The following is a 27,807-nucleotide window of genomic DNA, read 5'->3' as shown; positions in this document are numbered from 1 at the left end:
TCAGCGCTCCTCGGACAGACAGGAACTCGGTGTGCTGAAGGTACACGTGACAATCACAGCTTTATGTTCATATACTTTTGAGCAGGACACCGGCGTTTCCTGGATGCAACCCGGCATCTTTACAGTCATTTCACATCCGGATGCTGTTTCGCTTTCCGAGCCCAGAACCGGGCTCTGATGGACACTGAATGGATGAAAGTCGTCCACCGCTGTGTCCAAGTCCCAGGCCTGCCGCACGCTCAAGTTGACGTACGATTTTGCATTTATGGTGCTCAGTTTTCCTACGGCATTTCTACACGAGGTTGGATGCAGTGAGGCGTAACTGGTGGCGTTGCTGTGCTCCAGTGACGGAGGCGAGTTTTGGCCGAGGACCCAGCCGGATTTACGTGCAGGACTTTCTCTGCTCAGGTCCATGGTGCGTTTGATCCACTTGCAGCATTTGCTAAACAAGTTCTTCCTGCACAGGATGTACACCCACGGGTCCAGGATTGGATTGAAGGATGCAAACCGGATGGCAAGAAGATCGCTGGGGTAATCTGGCTGCACTCCTGCAGCGATATACGAAGGGCCGTAGAGCTGATTGACAAAGATGCGAACCTGTGGAGGACACACTGCATGGTCAAAAAGAAAAAAAATCTAACAATAAACCTGTTATTAAAGGTGCACTATGTAGGATTTAGTGACATCTAGTGATGAGGTTGCAGATTGCAACCAATTAAACACCCCTCCCTTTCCAAGTGTGTATTAAAACCTATCCAGTGGACGTCAGGTGCAATAATATTTGCAGACCTGCAGTTTTACGCCAGTAGCAGCGCATGTGTGGCCATTTTTTTTTGCTTTAGCTTCATGACTGGGCGGCACGGTGGTGTAGTGGTTAGTGCTGTCGCCTCACAGCAAGAAGGTCCGGGTTCGAGCCCTGTGGCCGGTGAGGGCCTTTCTGTGCGGAGTTTGCATGTTCTCCCCGTGTCCGCGTGGGTTTCCTCCGGGTGCTCCGGTTTCCCCCACAGTCCAAAGACATGCAGGTTAGGTTAACTGGTGACTCTAAATTGAGCGTAGGTGTGAATGTGAGCGTGAATGGTTGTCTGTGTCTATGTGTCAGCCCTGTGATGACCTGGCGACTTGTCCAGGGTGTACCCCGCCTTTCGCCCGTAGTCAGCTGGGATAGGCTCCAGCTCGCCTGCGACCCTGTAGAACAGGATAAAGCGGCTACAGATAATGAGATGAGATGAGATATTCCATTTGTGCTCATAGATCCCCCTAAATCCTACATAGTGCACCTTTAAAAAAAATTACTTCAGGAAATAGTTTTATTTGCTGCCTTATACAGAATAAGCATTAGTTACATCAGTTTAATCACTGAGATTATTAGCAACATGCTAGTTCATTTCCTCAGGCTGAGTATCATGCTGCTTCATAACAATCGACAGTCACAGTTACACAAATATCACCAAAATACAATTTGTTTTGACTTTATTCACTTGGATTTGGTTGTTTGTAGCCAGGCATGACAACCAGCACAAATGATATTTAGCTACAGGGTCCTCTAGCTAGCATGATTAAACATTTAGCAACTGTAAGATACACGCTTGATGGTTTAGCATTCATTGATTCATAAAAGAAAAAAAAATCTCTCCAGTTAATTTTCTTATTAATAGGCATGTCTGAGATTTACAGGTAGCTTTGGTATCTCTTTCCAAATGATATACAACTGTGAAATGATAAACTGCGCCAGTTTAGCCCTCCTCTCTAAAGTCCTATTTTACAGAGAGTAGAGTGATACGTAGTTAGCAAGCTAGCTAGACACACTAGACTGATTAGCGCCTGAGAGATGGATGAGTGAGTAAGTGACTTTAAATGGAAAGTCAAGTCCAAATTATGAAAAGTTAATAAAAAAAAATTCCATGGAGCATTATTTAATATCTCTACTAAACTGAGATTTCTGAAAACTCTGTGATTCATGCATTAAATGCTACAAACATCTCATCTCATCTCATTATCTCTAGCCGCTTTATCCTTCTACAGGGTCGCAGGCGAGCTGGAGCCTATCCCAGCTGACTACGGGCGAAAGGCGGGGTACACCCTGGACAAGTCGCCAGGTCATCACAGGGCTGACACATAGACACAGACAACCATTCACACTCACATTCACATTCACACCTACGGTCAATTTAGAGTCACCAGTCAACCCAACCTGCATGTCTTTGGACTGTGGGGGAAACCGGAGCACCCGGAGGAAACCCACGCGGACACGGGGAGAACATGCAAACTCCACACAGAAGGGCCCTCGCCGGCCCCGGGGCTCGAACCCAGGACCTTCTTGCTGTGAGGCGACAGCGCTAACCACTACACCACCGTGCCGCCCTGCTACAGACATGTTAAACAAATTAAAAATGTGCCCTAAATTACCAAAACGTTATAAAAATAATTTATTAAGTCTTGACAAATGCAATTAAAAAAAATAGTGAGAAATCTTAGATGACATGCGAATTCAAAAACTCAACTCCACGTGACAAAAAATGTTGTAAAACTCTTAACCTGTCAATTGATGTGAACACTCAGAAATTAATGTATCAAATTCTAAACTACTTTTAGAGCTGGTGCCACCCTTTTCCACCAATGCGGTACCTGTGCCAATCTAGAACCAGTTCAGCTTTCACACATTTCGACCAAAAAGTACTGGTCAAAAAGCTGCCACCGGTACGGCATGGTCCCGAATTTGGAACCACTGACTCCAACGGCTACGTGAGGAGCTACCACAAGAAATTCGCCACCATTTTGATGTGTGTGAAATCAGAAATCGCTACATGCAGCCAAGTTTCAACTGCGAGACGTAATGACTTAACAGGCAAATTTATTAAAAGCAAGCAAAATGTTCAGAAATGCGTTCTGTCAGATATGATTTTTTTTTCCAGAAAGGTTACCCTGGTAACATTTCAACAGAAATAACTCCAACTTCTGCTACGTCATGTTCAGTTCTCAGAAGTACTGAAATGGAGACCGGTTCTGAAAAGGCAACAAGGCAGAACTGGTTCTGCACCGGCACGACTTTGGTGGAAAAGAGATGAGTACGGCATCTTTAGTACTTTTAGTGTGCACTGTTTGCCTGGGAAGGTGATGGAGCTTTAATGGCATTTAAAGGTGTATCATTGGTCCAACTATTATTGTCTGCTACACTATAATCACCTTTCTACGTGAAGGATGTGTACAAAAGGTACCACAAGACAATGCAACAAGGAAAAGTACCGTTTGGTACCTTTAGTTCTGAGAGTACTCTACTATTTATGAACCTATTTAAGGATGAAGTTAAAGAGTGGATTCTGTGATGTGGGGTTTTCTGCTCACCACCAGAGGGATGGAGCAGATCAGGAACACGATGGTCATGAAAATCAAAAGCCAGAACATCTGGATCTCGGCCGCCGAGGCGACGGCGGGCAGTTTGCGGAAGGCGCGTCTGGATCCCGGTTGTGCCGCGTGCGCCTCGGTTCTGGCTGCTGCGGCGACGACGCGCGTCTTCTTGCTCATCCCGACCAGAGAGCGGCACACGGCGCAGTTACACAGCACCGTGACGGCGATCAGCAGCAGCACGAAGCCGCCGTACAGGAACGAGTACGCGGCTCCCCGCGCGTCCAAGGCGCGCCAGTCCAAGAAGCACCACGTCCCCGGGAAGTGCCTGGCGTGACGCCCGAAGCCGAAACTGGGCATCGAGCACAGCACCCCGTTCACCACGTAGACCGCGAGCAGGGCGAGCCGCGCCACCGTCCGGTCCACGTGCTGCGAGTAGAAGAACGCGTGGTTGATGGCGAGGTAGCGCTCCACGGCCATGGCGCACAAGATGGACATCCCGGCCGAGCCGAAGAACAGCATGGAGAAGGAGAAGAAGTGGCAGAGCGGCGCGCCACCGGGCCACCGATCCGCCACGTACGTCGCGATCACCACAGGACTGGTGAAGCACGTCCCCAGGAGGTCCGTCACCGCCATGCCGCACACCAGCGTGTAGAACGTCGTCTCCTTTTGCTCCCTCTTGGACACGCACAGCACCGCCACGGCCACCAGGTTCCCGAGCACCCCGACTGCGAACATGGTGGCTGAGATGACCAGCGAACGGGAGTCCAGGCGCAAAGCGCGCGGCGTCGGGGTCGCCGTCGGATGGCTCAGGAACACCGCCGACGCGTTCGCGTGCGCGCTCAGCACCGAGTCGGTCATGTTTAAGCTGAGACTCTTCTCACGAAAGCTGCACAAGAGATCCGGGCGCGCGCATGACCGTGTCCGGGGTTCCCAGGGTTCCCGGCGCACTGAATCGCGCTGCAGGTGGATATAAACCTCAAGCCCATCTCCGTCTCCACCGCCACACCACAGCAGCTCTCATGACATCACAGCGTGGAGCTACACTCACACGTCACCCACTGCAGGTGGGCTTTCCTCATCCAAACACACTGGATAGGTGTGTGTGTGTGTGTGGGTTTATTTATTTGAGCACCACCTTTAGGCTTTCATCTGAACTTAGGCTTTTACAACAGTGTCTTGAAATACATTAAAATAAAAACACAGAAAAAGGAGTAAAATTGTGGAACTCAACAGCACTTTGCCTGGGACACACTTTTAAAATTCAAATAAAATCATACATTATTTCAAATTAAAACTGCACTTTAATTTGTCATCACTTAATTGAAAATACTGCCTATTTTTTTGAACAATTTATTTAAAAAATTCACTTTTATACACACAAAGGCGGCATGGTGGTGTAGTGGTTAGCACTGTCGCCTCACAGCAAGAAGGTCCGGGTTCGAGCCCCGGGGCCGGCGAGGGCCTTTCTGTGTGGAGTTTGCATGTTCTCACCGTGTCCGCGTGGGTTTCCTCCGGGTGCTCCGGTTTCCCCCACAGTCCAAAGACATGCAGGTTAGGTTAACTGGTGACTCTAAATTGAGCGTAGGTGTGAATGTGAGTGTGAATGGTTGTTTGTCTCCCTGTGATGACCTGGCGACTTGTCCAGGGTGTACCCCGCCTCTCGCCCATAGTCAGCTGGGATAGGATCCAGCTCGCCTGCGACCCTGTAGAACAGGATAAACGGCTACAGATTATGGATGGATAAATAAGCAACCAACCAACCTTTGGACAAAACCATTGCTTTGGATGATTGACAGTTTTTTTTTAAATAATGCAAAAAAAAATCATTAATATTTCACTGTTTAGTTGAATCTTGCTTTAATTGAGAGCTGGGAATTTTTCTATTAATAGCCTTTTATTTCTCTTCCTAAGAGAAGTGTGTATTTTGTGGCACAATTAAAAGTCATAATGTCTGCATCCAAACAGTTTAAAGGTGATTAAGAACAAATTAGCAGCTGAAATGACATGATGTTCCCCAGCGCTGTGTAGATGTTTTAAAGAACCCATTCAGTGCTAAATCAGGAGACATCACAACCAGTAATTAATCAACATCTCAGCAGGAATTCAGCTCTATTTGTAATGTTTCATTAAACAGAAGCTTACAGGGATCCTCCGTGCTGAAATGGTAGAGATACAAACGCTCATTTCTTTTCTCAAAGCAGATAAAGAAGCTTCAGCTTTAAGATTTTTTGAAGTCCAAACTTTTGTAGCAAAACAAATTGACCTTTAAAGAACATCATGTGATTCTTTTAAATGAGCAGAAACTGATTAAAGTACAGGTTTAATCCTAATCCAGGAGCTATTAGCACCATGAGGTTTTACTTCAAGCCAAACAAAACCCAAAAAACAAGTGTTGCCAGGCAAAACAAACCTCACCCAGCAGCACTTATTTTATACCTATATGCTGATAATGGTAATATTTCTCAATCATTGGCTGTCAGGTTAAAGTCCTATGAAAATCCATGACCTTGAGTTTGACATTTCAAAATCATTCAAGGTCAAAGGTCATGGTGCCAAATGAAAACCCATATGGCACTTCCTATAAGTTGATAATGGTAAATATCTGTCTACCATCAACCATTTTCAAGTTACAGCTCTGAAAATCCGTGATCTTGAGTTTGACCTTTCAGGATCACTCAAGGTTAAAGATCATGGTGCCAAATGAAAGGCCATATGGGAGTTCCTATATGCTCATAATTGTAAGCATCTGTCTATCAGCAACTGTTTTTGAGTTATAATGGAAAATGTTATTTTGACCAAAAGGTTGACCTTTCCAGTGACCTCGACCGTCACGTTGACCCGATTACCCCCAAAATTGAATCAGGTAATCTATGGACCATTGCTCAACTACCCTGAAAATTTGAAGTCAATCGGTGCAACCGTCTAGACACTAGATTGTTAAAGGTCCCATGGCATGAAATTTTCACTTTCTGAGGTTTTTTTTTATGTTAAAATGAGTTCCTCTGACCTTCTTAAGTCACCCCAGTGGCTAGAAATTTCATAATGTGTAAACCAAACTATGCCCAACATTTGAGAGTGGCGCGTCAAAACAGTGCGTTGATAAACTCTTCCCTTGCCAACGTCAGCAAGGGAGATGATCCCCACGCCCCCCCTCTGGATTCCCACCCACTGTATGGATTGCCCACCCAACTCAAAAGTTGCTGTTTGTCCTACCAAGCCTACTGCGCATGCGCGAAGCCTACTGCGCATGCGCAGAACACATGATTACATTTTGCGCTGTACATGGATGTGACAACACAGAAAGGAGTCTGTTTTTACTGCCGATGGGAGAGCCCCTGAAGACGCAGTGGCTTAATTTTATTTACTTCAATAATACGCCGTCGAATCTACCTAAGACAGTGTATGTTTGTCGGAAGCATTTTCCTGATGAATGTTTCCACAACTTGGGACAGTACAGGGCAGGTTTTGCACATCAACTGTCACTGAACCTGCCGCATCAGCAACAAACACCGAACAAGTAAGTGTATAACTGGTCGTTTTGCCGTGTTTTAAAATCGGTGCGTTAGCCTAGCAATGGCTACATTGGCTGTGCAGCTAACCGCTTCCTGCAGTTAGCCAGGTACATGGGCTCGAGTTGTACCATTTTTTTAGACAGGGTGGACGGACCAGGGCATTCGCCCGCCTGGCCGTGCCCGACGAGGAGCGCTCTCGGCCGGCTTGGGAGGCAGACGGCAGCCCCTCCTGGAAGTGCAGTTTTACCATGGGCCTCATGCGGAAAAAAATGACAAAGTCCCACTGCTCAGTTTTACCATGGGCCTCAGGCAGGAAAAAATGACAAAGTCCCAGTTTTACCATGGGCTCGAGTTGTACCATTTTTTTAGACAGGGCGGACGGACCAGGGCATTCGCCCGCCTGGCCGTGCCCGACGAGGAGCGCTCTCGGCCGGCTTGGGAGGCAGACGGCAGCCCCTCCCCCTCCCCCATGACATGCCCCCACCGCCTACCCTTCCCCGCCTCCTGCTTCTCATTAGCAAAACGACGCACTGGGAAAAGCGCTGAAATGGGGCTTTCTCCCAGGAGGCTATATCTATGTACCGAGGGTTCATTTCGAGAAAGGCTGCGGATATAACATCCGGAAACCTCCACGAGCCCGTTTAAAGCATCAACAAACCACCATGCCATGGGCCCTTTAACAGACAGACACACAAACAAACCGCACTGATTACAATACTTCGCCCCACTTATTCCATTGTGGGTGAGGTAATAAACCCTTTTATACTGACAGATAATATCCATACAAGACACGTTCAAGTGTTCACTTGTTCATATTTGTACCTGTATACTGTGTACAGATTGTTTTTCTTTTAAAATAAAACTTCCCTGGGTGCTGACACCTTACTCTGTCTGAGGTTCAGATATCGTGCTCTGAGTGTAAATTACATGAGAGGATCCGAGATTGTGACATCACTTTCACACCACATGATTTACTGAGGCTGAGCTCTAGTGGATACATCACTTCTATGTTGTTGACTGACCGTAAGATGCCCGAGTGTCAAGTGTTTAGGTGTAAAAATAAGTCAGATCATTGCAAAGGGAAATTGTTTTTGCCATCCACAATCCTATAAAGGATATTACTTTTACAAGCAGATATCACAAGCAGTGAAATGGCTGCATTTTCATCGGCACTGATTACACTGAGGAGAAATTTCATTTCAGCAGGCACCAGGTGGTTTGCAAGGACGACTTAACAGTGGAAAAGATTACAAAAATGGGAAGAAAAGAAAGGCAGGAAGCTGAGTAAGAATTTCGACTCTTCCAGAACCATAATGCGATCTGTCAGAGGCACTTGGCCAAGGTTACATACACAAGATATCTAAATGCCAGACATAGTGGCCCTGTCAGTAACTCGCTTCTTAATTTTGCACCAAAACCCAGTAGCCTTCATTATGTTTCCTTTTTTAATCTGCAAAGTGCTCTCTCATAGAATATGCTGCTCAGATACAAGTTTTTTTTCTGTAACATTTAATTTTGTCCCGGAAAAAAAATGAACATTTGGAACTCTAAAATGTTTTTGTAATGTTTTGACTCGATAATGTAGAAGTCATAAAATAGAAATCTATAACAAAGTTTGTATAAAAAAACAACATAGGGTGCCGAAGACTTTTGCACAGTGAAATTCTTTCCTTCTCGTATCCCAGTTTGTTAGGAAGTTAGCGTCGAAGCGTAAAGTCAGCCATGATACAGTGGCCCCTGGAGCAGAAAGGGTTAAAGTGCCATTCCACCATTGGATGTATTCTTTGGCATAAAATACAATATATTTTATGACAACATGACTAGACAGAGAAATCTTTTAGCTTCAAAATGATATATCAAACATAATTTTTTGACAACGACAAGTATATTAATTTTGCGACCAAAGTCACCTACCCTTTTAATTTCCGCGCGGTAGTGAAATGTGATGTCATCGGCAGGTTCCCCTTCTTGTGTACCACGTGTCGGTCTATTTTTAGACCAGGAAACCCCCAAAGTGAGAGAGTCATTTCTCCTCGTATATGGGGGCCAAAAAAATTGCGAAAAATTTTGAGTTAATCTTTCAGTTAGCTAGATTTATTGGTATTAGCTAGATTTATTGGTATTATTTTTATCGCGTTCTATCCGCCATTGCTGATAATATGTGCCACGTCACACGTCACGTGGTACACAAGAGGGGGAACCTGCCAATGACATCACGCGCGGAAATTAAAAGGGTAGGTGACTTTGGTCGCAAAATTAATATACTTGTCATTGTCAAAAAATTATGTTTGATATATCATTTTGAAGCTAAAAGATTTCTCTATCTAGTGATACCATTTATATATGTTGTCAAAATATATTGTATTTTATGCCAAAGAATACATCCAATGGTGGAATGGCACTTTAAGTGCCTTGCTCAAGGGCTCAACAGTGTTCGCTTGGTGGTGCTTTGGCTTGAACTCAAACCTCCTGATCAGCCTTAATCACTGAGCCACCACTGCCCCAACAAATCATAAAGCTCTGGATATAAAAAGCCAAATTCAGCCCGAGTGTCTAATCTCTGCTCTGCCTGCAATTTGATACACTGCTGTTATTACTGTGGATGTGCGCTGTTCTGGATGGATTACCGTAGTAGATGTGTATCAGCCCCTGCGATGACCTGGCGACTTGTCCAGGGTGAACCCCGCCTCTCGCCCATAGTCAGCTGGGATAGGCTCCAGCTCGCCTGAGACCCTGTAGAACAGGATAAAGCGGTTAGAGATGATGAGATGAGATGTGCATCAACTTCGGTTTCAGCTTGTGGGAGTACAGAAGAGCAGTCTCGCAACTTTTTTTATTTTTAAATCTTTTAGCTTTATTTACTTGCCATGGACTATCTCATCTCATCTCATTATCTCTAGCCGCTTTATCCTTCTACAGGGTCGCAGGCGAGCTGGAGCCTATCCCAGCTGACTACGGGCGAAAGGCGGGGTACACCCTGGACAAGTCGCCAGGTCATCACAGGGCTGACACATAGACACAGACAACCATTCACACTCACATTCACACCTACGCTCAATTTAGAGTCACCAGTTAACCTAACCTGCATGTCTTTGGACTGTGGGGGAAACCGGAGCACCCGGAGGAAACCCACGCAGACACGGGGAGAACATGCAAACTCCGCACAGAAAGGCCCTCGCCGGCCCCGGGGCTCGAACCCGGACCTTCTTGCTGTGAGGCGACAGCGCTAACCACTACACCACCGTGCCGGCCATGGACTATTTCAAACAAATCACATTTAAAAATGAAATGTTGTGAAGCTTTCAGACTCATTCCAACGGTAATATCTTACTCAGCAAAGCTTATTTTGTCAGAGCCAATCAGATTGCATCTTTTAAGATCCTGAAACTTTTGGTCAGAAAAGTGTGCGGTTCGATACAATTAGAGCTTTTAGTATATTTAAAGCTAGACGGCCTTTTGATTTCATAAAATCGGTGAAATTTAGTTGCGTCTGAAATGTGGTGATTGTGATATCTGTTTATTTCTGTAATATCTCACAAAATATCAGGCCATTCTGTGGCTGGGAAGTTATTTAATTTGAGGGGATTAAAGCAAATAATGTGCATGAACTCGCTCGCTTGGCGCAGTCAAGCAGACAGAGGAAGTCCGTGTGCGCATGCGCAGGTTTACCTTCTTCTTCTTTTGGGTTTTACAGCAGCTGGCATCCAGAGTGTTGCATTACTGCCATCTACAGGTTTACCTTTGACCGTGCACTGTCACGTCCTCCATTTTTCTCTCCTGTTTCAAATTTGTATCCCACAATGCCTTGCGTGAACGGGGAAAGCCCACCACGTGATGCATGACGTAGTATTTTGTATTGGGTCATGGTGAAGCAGGAAAAAATAGTGGAGAATTTAGGGACACGTGGAGATAAATTCATTTATTGGGCTATTAAAAAAAATTAATAAAATTGGAAGACTGTGATTCAAATTCAGTAGCTTTCGGTCACTAAACAAAAATAATTGGGTGTTGGGAAAATTATTTTTATGACCTACACTTGAAAAATCTGAAAGGCAGTACAGCTATAATGCTTTTTCCTCGTGAAAAAGTGCTGGTTGAAGCACTGGTTTGTGCAAAACACACACACACCATACCGTAACAAAGCTCTTAGCTAGCTTCCTCTTAAGATTAGATTTATTATGGTCTGTAATGCAGGTGAAATAAAGTTTGGTGTAACTCTGGTGATGAGGAGGTTGTTTGTCTTCGCTATAGTTTTGGAGGCAGAAAATCAAGAGAATCTGAACTTCCTGTGTTTTTAATTTTATTGTGTACAGATTCAGTTAAAGCAGGACGTCATGTCATGCACACCTTTCCTCAAAAAAACACGTTATTTCTAGTTGGTTGCATTATTGGAATATTGGTAATGAAGTATTTTCCATTCAACATGCCGTAAACATGAACATGTCTCCTTCTGTTCACTCACATAAGATTAATTTTTCACCAACAGTTTCACCTCCATGTTGGTGTTTCTCACTCAACCTTTTCACTTGCCTTCTGATTGGTCATGAGGTGGAAACAAAAGTACTTCACGTGATACAGCTCTTTTCTGAAAGTTGAACTATGGAAGCTCTAAAACAATTTCTAATCATAAATGCAAATTCCCTTCATTTTCGTGCTTCATGATTTGTCTAAATGGATCGGGAGATTTTTTCTTGTTGCCTTGTCGTTTGATATGTAATCTGACTCGATTCATTTGATTCAGTTCAGATTGAATGAATCAGTTGGTTGCCTCAGAACCATTTTTTAAAAAATAGCTACTGATTCATTCATTAAAAAACAGCTAATAATATCATCACTGTTATTAATAAACTTATAACACAATTATTTTGTGTTGAATGATAAGCAGTAGTAAGTTGTAGGTCCAGATTATGTTCATAAAGAAATTTTTATACGCCTAGAATACAAACAAGACCAGCATGATCAAGAGCAACTTTGTTTATTTTCAGATTATATTTTGTGCTTATATTTTCTCAGGCTACATTTATGATTTGTAAGGTTTATAGAGTATAATTATCACGTCTCATTGAACAAGGGAATCCCACGCATGCATACATGAAGGAAAAGATTCACTGAGTCAAACACTGATCTGCTGATCAAAGTTGATTCCAGTGACTCATACTGACTCGTTTACCTTTCTTTAAAGAAAACACATCCATTATCTGATGAGAAAAGGTGATGTTCTGAAATTGCTTCACAGTAAATTTGCATGGATTTTTTAAAAATCTTGCTCCTTGAGCAGTTTAAGCCTCGAACCCAGCTCAACATGACATCAAACCCTTCAAGACATGAGGAAGACAAGCAGCCAGACTCTGTGTCCTGGCACACAGGTGGTGGAGTGAATGAATTTCCTCCTGGTGGTGCAAACAGCTGAGACCTTCACTGTTGTTCAACACACAGACAGTAATAATGCACTTGGAAAAAAGGAAAAAAACAACAACCCCAAAACATTGATGCTTTACTTACACCACAAATAATCAGCTAAACACTGTAAATGTAAATGAAAACATTTTCCCAAACTGCAATACTGATAGAAGCATATTGATAGAACAATATCAACCTTAAAGGTTCTTTGATTGTTCTTCTTGGAGAACCCTGCACCAGTGTTCCTTTTTTTAAGCTAAGAACCCTGAATTTTCAAACAAACCCTTAACAATGTTGATGAATGCATTTTTCTGCATTTCTGAAAGTTCTCTAAGGGTTCTTTAGATGGTTATTGATATTTCTAGGTTTCCACAAAAGTTGGAAAGCGCTTTGTTGCAGGGTTCTTCAAAGAACCTTTTAGATTGAATCTTTTTTTTTGTGTGTGTGTGTTCCTGAACTTCAGGTTCTCCCTGTGTAGAATTTATCAGCATTAAATTAAATTGTTGGCTGCGCCAATATTAAATGTCCAATATTCACGTCTTTTATTGATTTGTATTATTTGTTGTATGTGCTGTAAGAATTGTCCCTTTGAATAATAATAAACTTTATTATTATTGCTCAGAGATTATTACACATGTATGTTTTTGCGACCCATAACCCATAAGAACCTAATTTCCAAATCAACAATAATAATAAAAAAAACCATCCAGTTCACTTATGTAGTAATGTTACGCAGAAGGCTAAGAAATGAGATGTGCATGAAGACAGTGAAGTGTGTACTGTAAATGTAGTGGCCCTCTGTCAGGCCACACACACACACACACACACACACACACACACATCCGTCCTGTAATCCATGTGGGAGCATTTGAGCCAGGGAAGTGTTGATATGATCATTCATAAAACACAAGAGGTTGTAGCACGATGCCACAGGGACGCTGTGTTTCATTAAAGAGCAGCCGCTCCACAGGTCGGCGCATGGCAGCGGGCCTGAAGCCAGGAGCAGAAATCAAATTTAAAATAATGAAATAATTCATCATATCTCATAAGACAGCCTGAAATCCTCACAGTTGCTGGCTGTGGAAGTCGATTCCACCCTACACACACACACACACACACACACACACACACACACACACACACACACACACACACACACACAGATATATACACAAAAAGAAGTGGTGATTGGTTCTTGAGGCATCTCACACTTGTGCACTTGTTTGTGTAGTGACTCAACCTTATAACCTTTCGCAGACGTCATCTCGTGTTCGCCCACGCACGTGAGCGTATCTTTGGCCCACTCTATCTTGTGTGTGTGTGTGATAGTAATAGATTGTGTGTTGGTTCACTGTACAACAGGCTTTATGTGTTTTTTTATATAATGTAATAAAACAATTATTCCATGAAATCGAGTTGTACATGAGCTGATAGTTGACGAGGCGCGCAGCACCGAGTTGTCTATAATCTATGTACGATGAGATTGAGTGGAGCAACTCTTTTATTCTAGCCACATTCACTGGATTTTGAAAAATTGAGCATTTTTATTTTTTGCAAATTCAATAAATAAAAACTTCAGACAAAACGTCCGACAAAATCATTTCCGCTTAGAATGTAAACAAACCGGCGAAATGACAGGAGCAATTTGTGAAAAATGCAATAATAATAATAATAATAATAATAATAATTCTTGAAAAATAAAAAAAAAGATTCGTTCTTACCATCAAATACTTTTATTCCATATTTAGTTGCTTTTTTGTGTATTTTTTGGGGTTTTGTTTTCGAGTAGAGTTTTTATTTCATCCTCAGTTGGTTCGGCAACACGCTCCACCCATTTTGTTTTCTTCTTTCTTTGGCAGTTGACAAATCAACTTAAAGGTGCATTATATATTATATCAACTGGGCTGGGGTGTGGAACAGGGGATACTGGGGGGGGGCAAACTATATTCTTTTAGCTATTTCTGTTTCTTTTAAATACCTGATAACAAAGTGATATATCTGACTTGATGTGCTCCACCATTTTGTTTTTCTGTACTCATAGTGTATGAGTTGATATCCTAGTAGTAGAGTAGCCAATCAGAACATGTGATTGCTCATAATCCAGTGAATGTGGAAAGAATAACATTGATTATCTCATTCCAATGGCACCTGCCAAGGGGTGGGGTATATCAGGCAGCAAGAAAGAGAACAGTCAGTTCTTGACATTGATGTGTTGGAAGCAGGAAAAATGGGTGAGCGTAAGGATCTGAGTGACTTTGACAAACTGTGATGGTGAGATGAGTGGGTCTGAGCATCTCCAAAATGGCACATCTTGTGGGGTGTTCCCGGTATGCAGTGGTTAGTACCGAACAAAAGTGCTCCAAGGATCCAAAAGACAACCGGTGGAACGGCAACAGGGTGATGGATGTTGAAGGCTCATTGATTGATTCACATGGGGCACGAAGGCTAGCCCATATGGTCCAATCCCACAGAAGCAGCTCAAACTGCTGAAAAAGTTAATTCTGGCCAAAATAGAAAGGTGTCAGAATGAACTTTTTCAGCAGTTTGTGCTACAGTAGCTCTTCTGTGGGACTGGACCATATGGACTAGCCTTTGTGCTTCATGCGAATCAATGAGCCTTCGACACTCATGACCCTGTCGCCACTTCACCGGTTGTCCTTTGGATCCTTGGAGCACTTTTGTTCGGTACTAACCACTGCATACCGGGAACACCCCACAAGATGTGCCATTTTGGAAATGCTCAGACCCAATCATCTCACCATTACAATTTGTCAAAGTCACTCAGATCCTTACGCTCACCCATTTTTCCTGCTTCCAACACATCAACGTCAAGAACTGATGGTTCTCTTTCTTGATGCCTGATATATCCCACCCCTCGACAGGTGCAACTGCAATGAGATAATCAATGTTATTCACTTCTTCACCTGTCAGTGGGGTTAATGTTATGGCTGATCAGTGTGTATAATATATATTCTGAGACTTGAAACCTTTCATAGTTCTTTGCTAGATATTCTTGTATAAATATGAACCAAAGGTCAAATCCACGCAGAAATCAAATTTATCATAGAAAAAATGAGTTTGTGAGCACAAACTTTTTGCCAGCCCTGTGGCAGCTTGTCTGTTTTAGTTAAACTGTAGACAGTTTACAAGTTTACATCTTTCAGATCTATAATTTATAATAACTAATTACGACTCAGTTGTGCTTTAAAGAATTTCAGGCTGATTAAAAAATATCCAAAATTAAGAAATATGAGAGCAAAATTCAATGTTAAATAAACTCCCAGACACTCTCCTATTGTCCTAAAGGTCCTGTTTTTGGAGGCTGAAAGATCACAGTGAAGTCAGAACAGTTTCTAGAGGAACAGAACCATAAACTAGACAGAGATTAACATGAATAATTTATGTACACATTCAACGTTGTGATGTATTAAATTATACGCCACGTTTCTGCAGTGTGGTTACGTCCCGGGTCGTGCGTCAGTCAGCCAGTGGTTGCTAGGTAACATGATTAGTGACTAGATTAAGATTTGCTCATTTTTAAATGAGGATAGGATGACCTGTAATACAAAGTCTGTCTGGTTCTTGTCAGATCTTACTTTTGGATTTATGAAGGAACATTTCTGTAGTGCAGCTCCCGGATATGTTGTGTTGAGTTCGCAGCCAAACCTCTACTGCAAATTTTAATTTTATAGAAATAAAGGCATGAGTCATTGTATGATTTGTTTATTTTCATGAGTTCATTCTAGTACGTACGTTATGGTTTCTGTAGCAATAGCTCATTCACAGAGACTCGTCCAGTCGATGAGCCACATGAAGGGATTTGATCTGGTGTTTTCGTCTGTAAGGAGACGTTTATTTGATGAACATTGATGGAAGGAGTCTCCAGTGTCAACACTTTGTATCTTTGTAGCTTCAAGTTTTTAAAAAGGTTTGCACTTTACGGTTTCTTGGTAAAATGACAAGCTGCGTTTTTTAATCTTGATAACTTAATATAGCTGCTGCCATTAATTTAACAGATGCGCCACAACATTAAATACAACTGTAAGTGGATAAAATAAATAAAAATTATAACTGACAAATTGCTGTGGTATAAAAGGAATAAAACACTTGTAGACATGCTGTTAAAGAAAGAAAGCACAACTTTATTCATCACACACTTGTGAAATTCCTCTCTCAATTTAACCCATCTGAAGCAGTGAACATGCACACACACACATACCCAGAGTAGTGGGCAGCCATGCTAACAGTGCCCGGGGAGCAGTTGGGAGTTCGGTGCCTCGCTCAAGGGCACCTCAGCCCAAGGCCGTCCCATATGAACCTAACCGCATATCTTTGGACTGTGGGGGAAACCGGAGCACCCGGAGGAAACCTACGCAGACACGGGGAGAACATGCAAACTCCACACAGAAAGGCCCTCGCCGGCCACGGGGCTCGAACCCAGGACCTTCTTGCTGTGAGGCGACCGTGCTAACCACTACACCACCGTGCCGTCCAGAGGAAGTGCTGTCCACTTCAGCGTGGTTATAGTAACTCCATTTCCTTATGTATTACAGTTTACTTCTCTTTATATATATATATATATATATATATATATATATATATATATATATATATATTTTTTAACATACAGAAACATTTCACTTTGTTATTTTTGACAGCGTTGTTGCTTTCATGTCCTCACACTCAGGACAATATTGCAGTTTTTCTCAGCCATTAAGCCATTAAGCTATAAAACTTCCCCCGGCTGTAAAAAAGGGGAGCTATGAAGCTGTGACGTCAGATATAACGCCAAAAACAGACTTACGTGAGAGATATGATGTCTAGGAGGAGTGGCTCTCAGTGGAGTGAGAGATGAGCTCATTACGTCACAGCTACAGAACACAAAAGCTTTTAGTGATCTAATGATCCTGCAGAGCAGCCAGAGCAAATCCCTCAACTCATCCATCTCTCCGCTGCCTTTAACTCTCTCTCTCTCTCTTTCTCTCTGTGTCTGTCTGTATCTCTCTTTTATAATCTGTACTTTTACTGTTTCTGCATGTTTCAAATTTTACTTAACTTTTATTCTATTTTATTCTGCTGTTTTTTTTCTTTTCTCCCCCTATTTGAACTTCTACTTAATTTTATTATTTTATTCCTACTATTGTTTAATTCTTATTATATTTTCCCATTTATTTTATGTAATTTTATTCTCTATTGTTTACTGTTTTGCTTTTACTTCTGTAAAGCACATTGAACTGCCACTGTGTATGAAATGTGCTATAGAAATAAACTTGCCTTGCCTTGCCTTTCAATCTCTCTCTCTCTATTTTTCTCTCTTTCAATCTCTCTCTCTGTCTCTCTCTCTCTGTGTCTGTCTGTATCTCTCTCTTTCAATCTCTCTGTCTGTCTGTCTGTCTGTCTGTATCTCTCTCTTTCAATCTCTGTCTCTCTCTGTCTGTCTCTCTCTCTGTCTCTCTCTCTCTCTGTGTCTTGCTGTCTGTCTATCTCTCTCTTTGTCTCTGTCTGTCTGTCTGTTTCTCTTTCACTCTCTCTCTTCACTCTGTCTGTCTGTCTTTTTTTGAGAGTTGGTAAAATAATTGAAAAAATTTTTTTTAATCAATTAACTGCCTTCCTGACATTAAACGGATGTTTTGATAAGTTTCAGTCAGGTTTTCGTGCCAATCATAGCACTGAAACAGCTTTTACTAAAGTCATGAATGACCTACGTCTTAATTCTGATGCTGGTAAAACATCAGTCTTGGTGCTTTTAGAATTAAGTGCTGCATTTGACACAGTAGATCATTTCATACTGTTACATCGACTGGAGCATTGGGTTGGATTTACTGGTATATCAACTGGTTAAAATCCTACCTACAACAAAGATTTTTTTATGTGGCCATTGGAGGCCACAGTTCATCACCCGTGTCCTTGAACTGTGGGGTTCCCCAGGGCTCAATCCTGGGACCATTACTATTCAACCTTTATATGCTCCCACTTGGACAAATTATTAAGAATAACTCAATAAACTTCCATAGCTATGCAGATGACACTCAGCTTTACTTAGCTATATCACCTAATGACTATGCCCCTCTTGAGTCTCTTCATAGATGCATTGACCAAATTAACAAATGGATGTCTCACAATTTTCTTCAGCTGAACGCAGATAAAACTGAAGCAATTATATTTGGCAAAAAGGAGGAAAGGCTTAGGATTGCCACTGTTCTTGAAACTAAGGGGCTTAAAGCAAAGGATACTGTCAAAAACCTTGGTGTCCTTATTGACAGCGAACTTAACTTCAACAGTCATATGAAAGTGGTAAAAAAAAGTCTGCATTCTATCACCTAAAAAACATTTCTAAACTCAGGGGTCTCATGTCAAAGCATGATCTAGAAAAACTTATTCATGCTTTCATCTCCAGTAGGGTTGATTACTGCAACAGCCTTTTCACAGGTCTTCCAAAAAAGACCATCAAAGAGCTTCAACTAATCCAAAATGCAGCAGCAAGGGTTCTTACAAGAACAAAAAGGGTCGTCCATATCACTCCAATCCTAAGGTCTCTGCACTGGCTCCCAGTGAGCTATAGAATTGACTTTAAGGCATTACTTCTTCTATTTAAAACATTAAATGGGATGGGACCCAGCTACCTACTGGATAGGTTTCAATTATATGCACCAACTAGGTCTCTAAGATCACAGGAGAAAAACTTGCTAGTAATACCAGCTGTCAAAACGAAGTGTGGTGAAGCAGCCTTTAGTTGCTATGCTGCTAAGCTTTGGAACCAACTTCCAGATGAGATCAAAAATGCTCCTACTGTTGTTAGTTTTAAATCCAGGCTCAAGACAAAGCTGTTTTCAGATGCTTTCACTTGATTAATTTTTACCTAAAGTGTAATTAATTTCCTTTAATATAATTTCTTTTAATTTTGATTTTAATGATTTTACTTTCTTTATTTTAATTTCTTTTTAATCTTGGATTTTAATGATTTTACTTTTACTTTCATTCTTTGTTACTGTTCTTATGCTTTTATTTTTTGTGAAGCACATTGAATTGCCTGTGTGTATGAAATGCGCTATACAAATAAACTTGCCTTGCCTTGCCTTGTCTCTCTCTCTGTCTGTCTGTCTGTTTCCCTCTCTCTCAGTCTCTCTCTCACACTGTCTGCCTGTATCTCTCTCTCTTTCACTCTCCATCTGTCTGTCTCTCCATCTTTCTCTCCCTTTTCCTTCCTCTGTCTGTCTCTCTCTCCCCTCTCTCTGTCTCTCTGTTGGTCTGTCTGTCTTTTTCATTGTCTGTCTATCTGTCTGTCTGTCTTTCTCTCTCTCTCATTCCATCTCTCTCTCTCCCTCCTGATGTCTGTCTCTCTCTCTCTCTCTCTCTCTCTCTCTCTCTCTCTCTCTCTCTCTCTCGGTGTACAGTCACTCTTGCAGATGAAGATTAGTGATCTTGGTGTCTGTATCTCTGTCTTTGTTTTGATTTGCTTCTCCTCTTTCCTTACTTCTGACCTTTCTCTCTACCTCTTTTAATTTCTCCTCATTCCTCTCCCTCTCTCACTTATATTGAAATAAATTTGCCATGAAAAAAGGTAATAAAATGACTAAAGTCTGAGGGGTGGTCAAAATCAGGGTCATATTCAATTGAATATATCAGAAATATTTATTCACAATTTCCTGTCATTTTTCCTCCCAGCGATGTGCCACCTGAGAGATTTAAATAGATTTTTTAAAGAGAATAATAAGAGTTTTAAGGCTTCCAGATTCCTCTTATTACCCGTTTCATCCCGTTTATTTCCAGATTCGTGTTTGATGTTGATGGGAGTGCAAGTTGTGGCAGCATTTTCTTGATTTGATTCAATTCAGTTTTATTAAACTCAGACATTATCGTCTGTCCTGTGATTTTACAAATCTTTAGCTGTTGAGTACGAATAAGATTAAAGCAGACACTAATCAATATCTAAAATCAATATAAATAAATATTTACAGCATTTATACCGTGGTGTTATCGTACAGGAATGACACTGTGCTGTATTTTCACAGGGTGTTATTCATAACAGTAAATTACTGCTCAGTTACACTGCTGTTTTCACTCTTATTGCAAAATATACTTTGACCAATCGATTAAAAAAATCGAAAAATGTGTTTGTTAGAGGAATTGTTTCATTTCAGCTCAGATGAAAACAAGGATTCATTCTGAAAATTGCACATTAGGCGCTTGCTAAAATGAACACATTAATTAAATTGCACAAATGTAGCTGCAAGCAGCAATGAGGGGCCCAAGTTGCCATGGAAACTTCAAGTCATTTTCTCAAAGGCATGGCTGTATGCATTCACAGCAAGGTTCATGTCAACTGACCAAAGAATGGCCGAGATATGATCTCACTTCCTGTTTGGCAGCTTCACTGCCAAATTTGTTAGGCTATAATGGATGAATGGTTTTGAGAATAAAAATTATTATTTCTGACAGCTTTTGGTGAAGATTGGACAAAATGCCTGACCTTGTAAAATTTTTTTTAAACCTTTTGATAAAGTCCAGCATGGCAGCTGGATCAGTTATATTGGTTTGAAAAGTTGGCATGTCTCGGTCTTGGGAACTCCCACAGTACCAACCGATACAAGAATTATTTTTTAACGCAAACACATCAACAGTTATTAGCCAAAACATATTTTTGCTTATTGCAGCACCCCTCAGTGGTCATATGATGAAAAAAACTTTTTTGCACTTCCTAAAAATGGGATCTTGAGTCCATGTTCCAAGTTTGGTTCCAATACATTGAAACACATGACCTCAACTCGATCAACTATGACAGATAAATGCGTTCGCAAATCAAAATGGCAACAAATAACTTGTGAGGTTGTGTCCGAGGATCATCGTTGGTAAATTTGGTGAAGAGTGGACAAAATTTATGACCTGTGAAAATTTTTTTTACTTTTAGATAAAATCCAATATGGTGGCTGCATCAAATAGGTTGACACAAGAATTTTTTTTTTTTTTTACAGGAAACACAGCAACATTTATTAGCCAAAATGTATTTCTACCTTGGTGGCACAGTGGTGTAGTGCTTAGCACTGTCGCCTTACAGGAAGAAGGTCCTGGGTTCAAGCCCAGTGGCCGGCAAGGGCCTTTCTGTGTGGAGTTTGCATGTTCTCTCTGTGTCTGCGTGGGTTTCCCCCACAGTCCAAAGACATGCAGGTTAGGTTAACTGGTGACTCTAAATTGACCGTAGGTGTGAATGGTTGTTTGTTTCTATGTGTTAGCCCTGTGTTTCTATGTGTTAGCCCTGTGATGACCTGGTGACTTGTCCAGGGTGTACAAGTCACCCATAGTCAGCTGGAATAGGCTCCAGCTCACCTGTGACCCTGCACAGGATAAGGGGTTACAGATAATGAATGGATGATATTTCTAGTTTATTTTAGTACCCCTTGGTTCAAAAGTTGTATGTGTAAATGCACCTCCAACTTTGACCCATTGGTGGCGCTAGAGCACCCCAGGTGCAAACATGAAACTTGGTGGAAAGAATCAGGGCACTGTCTCCAATCAGTGTGCCAAATTTCAAGACTTTTTACCATGTTTATACCATACTATGGGCTGCCATAGATATACTCGCAAGAAGAAGAAAAGGTAGAAACACAATAGATGCTTATGTAGCTTTTCTGCTTGGACCCAATTTAAAAAAAAACTGTAAAAAACACAAAAAACAAAAAAAACCCTCAGAGTTAGTGTCATAGAGATACTTTTAACAATCTTTCTATGTTAATTGTTTCTACAGTTGAGTGTTTCTGTAGTATTTCAGCACAGTGGTGTAGTGGTTAGCCCTGTCGCCTCACAGCAAGAAGGTTCTGGGTTCGAGCCCTGTGGCTGATGGGGGGGCCTTTCTGTGTTGAGTTTGCATGTTCTCCCTGTGTCTGTGTGGGTTTCCTCTGGGTGCTCCGGTTTCCCCCACAGTCCAAAGACATGCAGTTAGGTTAACATGGAGTGGCCTTGGGCTGAAGTGCCCTTGAGGAAGATACCTAACCCCTACTGCTCCCTGGGCGCTCTAGTGTGGCTGCCCACTGCTCTGGGTGTGTGCGCGTGCGCGTGTGCGTGTGTTCGTTCACTGCTTCAGATGGGTTAAATGCAGAGGATGAATTTCACTGTGCTTGAGTGTGCATGTGACAAATTAAGGTTTCTTCTTCTTCTTCTTCTTCTTCAAATTTGGGGTGGGCACATCACATCACATCACATTATCTCTAGCCGCTTTATCCTTCTACAGGGTCGCAGGCAAGCTGGAGCCTATCCCAGCTGACTACGGGCGAAAGGCGGGGTACACCCTGGACAAGTCGCCAGGTCATCACAGGGCTGACACTTAGACACAGACAACCATTCACACTCACATTCACACCTACGGTCAATTTAGAGTCACCAGTTAACCTAACCTGCATGTCTTTGGACTGTGGGGGAAACCGGAGCACCCGGAGGAAACCCACGCGGACACGGGGAGAACATGCAAACTCCACACAGAAAGGCCCTCGCCGGCCCCGGGGCTCGAACCCAGGACCTTCTTGCTGTGAGGCAACAGCGCTAACCACTACACCACCGTGCCGCCTTGGGGTGGGCAATTTGGCAAAAATTAAGTATGTTGGGTTTTGGTGTAAATACTGCCAAATGATAGAACCATATCCCAAGTGAAAGGTCCACAGCAGAGCCACACTCAACTGCTTTTAACATTTTTCAGTATACAACACTAATCACATACATCATTTTGTGAGATGTCAACTCTGTGACAGATAGACCAGCTACTATCTACTCCTGTAATACAATCCTGGGGGCTGCGATCCTTAAGTATTTTGTACAAATGACAGAAAATATTAACTTGTAACTTTTTATCTTAATTTGGGACTAAATGTAGTGAAAATATTTAAGCTAATAATAACTAAGCTAGGCATGTTACTTTTTGTGCACCCCCTCCTTTAAAGTCAAAATCAAACTGCTTGTTGTCTAGAATTTGGCTTCATCAGTAGACCTTGTTGGTGGACCTGTAGCCTGCACTGCGGGATCCAGCAGCACTGGCAATGTTAAAGATACCTTCAATTAGACATCACTGAGTTGACAAATTTTGGGCCTTTTGGCTTGCCATGTCCATTGGTACTAATCCATTATCGCCCAGGGTCATGTGTGTGAAGGGAGTGGGCTGCCACTTTTATCATACTGACTACTTACCACAGTTAATCATGCAGATGTAATCACCGTCACATAGTTGACATATAAAAAGGGTGCGCTTCAATTTTTACACACTCAACTCCATGCAAAAAACATACTAAAAGCAGGACACATGGTCATGTGTACAAGGTGTTGCTCTGTTGCCCTGCCAGATAACATGAGGCAGCCGAACCTTGTATCTGAGTAACCATGGCAACACTGGGGCTGAATTCAGCACTGTCACAGAGTTGACCGCAAGTTCATGGGACACTTACTTTGGCTGAGCTGCAGTCGAAATGATTAAAAGCTGCATCAAGTTGAGTTGTATTTTCTTTACACACACTCATATCCATGACTTGCACAGAGGGTTAATCCTGTCTGCTGGCTTTCAGTGGAGAAATAACACCATTAGTTCAAACCAAGGTTGCAGGTGAGACGAGCCAAGTTGGCCATTTTCACATTTATTTAGATTTTTTCCAACAGCTAAGAAATGTCAGAGAGGTCTGCTGAATTTTTTCACAGTAGGCCCCAGGGAGTTCCTACTGTATGTACAGGTTTTAGATCTCTCCACATTACACAGGCCTAGAGACGGCTCTGGGACACAGATGTCTCAGTATTCAAAGAAACACTCAGTAACAGCTCATTCCCAGGGATTTGTCCAGCAGATGCATCATATTATTTGTAAAATAAAATAAAAAACCCCACATGTAATCATTGACATGTTATCATTTTCTTAAAGTAAAGAGATGTTTATTTCCCATTTATGGAAGGAGTCTCCAGTGTCAGCGCTTTGTAACAGCCAGAGATAAAGCTTTACGGTTTCTGTCATCTTCAGGACAGAGGAGTTTACGCTTTTTCTGGTTCCTCAATCTGCAACGATCTGAAAAGGCTGGTGAGGGAGCGACTGTTTATCGCTGCTATAACGTACAGAAGAACACGAACTCACTTGTTTTGTGAACGTACTGTATTAACAGATAAAAAGCACGTCATTTTGGTTTAAAGTGACACAGGTCGATGTATTAAAAAGATGAATAGTACCCTATGGAGCTAGAATAACCCCAAGGTCCTTGAATCCTATGCTGTACTGCCCGCTATCTCATGCCTGTGAAGGAGAACGAGCTGGAAAAACACCGCGCGCTAATGTGTACACTCGGGCCAAAGTTTATCCTCATAATAATATTATAATGAACGAGATCTCAACAAACATGGTGGAACTGGAAGCCTCCGACACAGAATTGAGCGCTTGAGAGCCTTCAAGCTCACAGGTGTGTTTAGATTTGGAATATTTCAATTCTAACCTGTATAAAAGTTGATGTAATAAGTAAAGATACTAATTAGCGTTATTTTTGTAAGCAGTCATTGCATTCATATGCATCTAGCTGGGCGATCCGCCATGATTGCTGTGGCTCCGCAGTCGCGACCTCTGACCTGCGCATGACCTCATGTGACTTTTCCGAACTGGCTGTTGAGTGAGCGGTTTGTAAACAGACGAACATGTGGTTAGGACGCCCCGCATTAGGAAATAAAACGTATTGAAACAAGATGATGCGTACCAGCTGTGGAGATGGGTATCAGCTCAAACAATTCAGAAGGGGGAGTGGATTAAACGATTCCTGAACCAGTACATCGACCTGTATCACTTTAATAAATGATAATAATAATTAAAAAAAAAATTGGTGATGTTCTGTTTTATTTATGAAATAGTGTTTAATTAATGGGCAGCACGGTGGTGTAGTGGTTAGCATGGTTGCGCACAGCAAGAAGGTTCCGGGTTTGAACCCAGCGGCCGGCGAGGGTCTTTCTGTGTAGAGTTTGCATGTTTTCTGCGTGGGTTTCCTCCGGGTGCTCCGGTTTCCCCCACAGTCCAAAGACATGCAGTTAGGTTGGCGTGGGGCGGCCTTGGGCTGAGGTGCCCTTGAGCGAGGTACCGAACCCCTGACTGCTCCCCGGGCGCTCTGGTGTGGCTGCCTACCGCTCTGAGTGTGTGTGTGTGTGTGTTCACTGCTTCAGATGGGTTAAATGCAGAGGATGAATTTCACTGTGCTTGAAGTGTGCATGTGATGAATAAAGGTTTCTTCTTTCATTCCGTCCCGAGTCACTGCAGCGTTACAGGAAGCTCTTTGATTCAGTATAATTAGTGAGAAGTGTCAATATTTTCCAAGGAAACTTCAGAGGCTGCTTTAGTAAGCACAATATTTTCATTCATTCATTCATTCATTCATTCATTCATTATCTCTAGCCGCTTTATCGTTCTACAGGGTCGCAGGCGAGCTGGAGCCTATCCCAGCTGACTACGGGCGAAAGGCGGGGTACACCCTGGACAAGTCGCCAGGTCATCACAGGGCTGACACATAGACACAGACAACCATTCACACTCACATTCACACCTACGCTCAATTTAGAGTCACCAGTTAACCTAACCTGCATGTCTTTGGACTGTGGGGGAAACCGGAGCACCCGGAGGAAACCCACGCGGACACGGGGAGAACATGCAAACTCCACACAGAAAGGCCCTCGCCGGCCACGGGGCTCGAACCCAGGACCTTCTTGCTGTGAGGCAACAGCGCTAACCACTACACCACCGTGCCGCCCAGCACAATATTTTATTTTAGAAATTACAGATTCTTTTGTACAGTCTTAGTACGAATATCTGAACAGGGTTTTTTTTTCTAAATCAGACCATACTGACAGACTAAATGTCAAATGATACAGTGAGAAGCACAACGTGCTGATTGACGGAATCTAATAACATACACAAGAACAAAGACAATAAAATGAGTGTCTAATATCAGAGTTTAAGAAGGACAGACTGTGTCTTTCTGAACACACACACACACACAAATGGCCATTTTGATCCCTGAAGCTCTGTGAATTGTTAAAGCCCTGAAACTCATTTATTATTGATCTGCTCTGAGAGTGAAACCGAATGAAAGCGCTGCTCTGCCATTTCTTTATCCTTTTTATTATATATATTTTTCTTGCCACCTGCTACCTCACTCAATCTTGAGTAAAACTGAAAGAAAAGCTGAGGGGACTGTATCAGAGAGCTTTATGGCTCACACAGTGATAAATCCATCCATCCATCCATCCATCCATCCATCCATCCATCCATCCATTTCCCACCTCCCAGGAGAGGTGTTCAGACATGTCCAACTGGGATGAGACCCCAGAGCAGACGCAGGGCATGCTGGAGAAATTATATCTCCCAGCTGGCTTGGGAATGCCTCAGTATCCCTCCGGAAGAGCTGGAGGAGGCGGCTGAGATCAGATATCAAACCCTGACGACTCACCAGGGACAGTGATCAATAATTATGCTGAACTCCATGTACATACGTACATTCCACCTCCTACACACTCAGGTTCAGGATACATGAACGTTCCCTCAAGCCTGGGTGAAGAAACATGCTCTAAAGCAGTGACCTAGAGACGAAGGAGCGGGGAAAAAACACTGCAGGTTTAAATCTCAGCTTTCACATTTTTAACACTCATTACTGCAGTTTGGTTTTCAGAAACTGACCTCACAGGAGTTCTGGCCAGATGTTTTCACACAGATGTTGCACAGTTGAGAGACTGGGTCCTCTCATGTGTCTCAGGCAGATGAGTTTGGCTGAGATTGCGTTGTTGTGGAAGCTGATGGCTGCAGTGGGTGGTGTGTTGTGTGATGTGGTGTGGAGTGCAGGATGATTGCAGACGCTCATCACGTGGCTCCTGAATGCTGGAATGAACCCAACAGGCTGTAAGAGCCCAGAAATCAAGTGTGCACAATTTTCCACTCATCATCGGAGACTTCATTTGGTGTAAGAAGTCTGGAGGAGATATTTGAGAGATTTCTGCTGCACTTTTGTGGGAGGTTATCAGATCTTTTAGAAAAATAACAGCTCAGCATTTAAGCTCAATTTTATGAGGGTGTATTAGGGTTATTAGCTCATCTGGCCAACAGGTGATGAGTTTATGCTATCATGCGCTGTCTGTTGTCTGTCCAGTGTCGTCCATATTTTACGAAAATCGCCTCTAATCAATCCCTAATCAGCAGTTTACACACAAATCGCTTCTTTTTCCTCAATTCTTCACCCATTTTGATTCTTTCTGGTATGAAGGTAGAGGAACCTAGGATGCATATAACTTCTATCCAGATTTGCTTCATTACAATTATTAATGAAGTTATGGACTAATTAAGCCTTAATGAGCAGTTCAGCAAAAATCACTTCTCAGAAGAAGAAACCTTTATTTGTCACATGCACACTTCAAGCACAGTGAAATTCATCCTCTGCATTTAACCCATCTGAAGCAGTGAACACACACATCCAGAGGGCAGTGGGCAGCCACACTAGAGCGCCCAGTCAGGGGTTCAGTACCTTGCTAAAGGGCACCTCAGCCCAAGGCCGCCCCACATTAACCT

The 27,807-nt window shown here is 42.5% G+C and overlaps 1 protein-coding gene across 1 annotated transcript in view; it reads right to left on the bottom strand.

The window, feature by feature from the left end:
* ptger4c (prostaglandin E receptor 4 (subtype EP4) c) overlaps nt 1-27,807 on the bottom strand; it is a 66,196-nt gene continuing 38,389 nt past the window's right edge. Inside the window, 5 exon segments of the mRNA XM_060905445.1 lie at nt 1-597; nt 3,343-4,247; nt 4,250-4,359; nt 26,746-26,828; nt 26,969-27,142. Of these exon segments, the coding sequence (XP_060761428.1) occupies nt 1-597; nt 3,343-4,247; nt 4,250-4,359; nt 26,746-26,828; nt 26,969-27,142 (1,869 nt within the window).

The sequence above is a fragment of the Neoarius graeffei genome, chromosome 23 (assembly GCF_027579695.1).
Source record: "Neoarius graeffei isolate fNeoGra1 chromosome 23, fNeoGra1.pri, whole genome shotgun sequence".
In the NCBI taxonomy this organism is placed as follows: Eukaryota; Metazoa; Chordata; class Actinopteri; order Siluriformes; family Ariidae; genus Neoarius; species Neoarius graeffei.
Note: the sequence above shows the minus strand (reverse complement) of the source record. Positions and strands in the feature narration are given on the sequence as shown.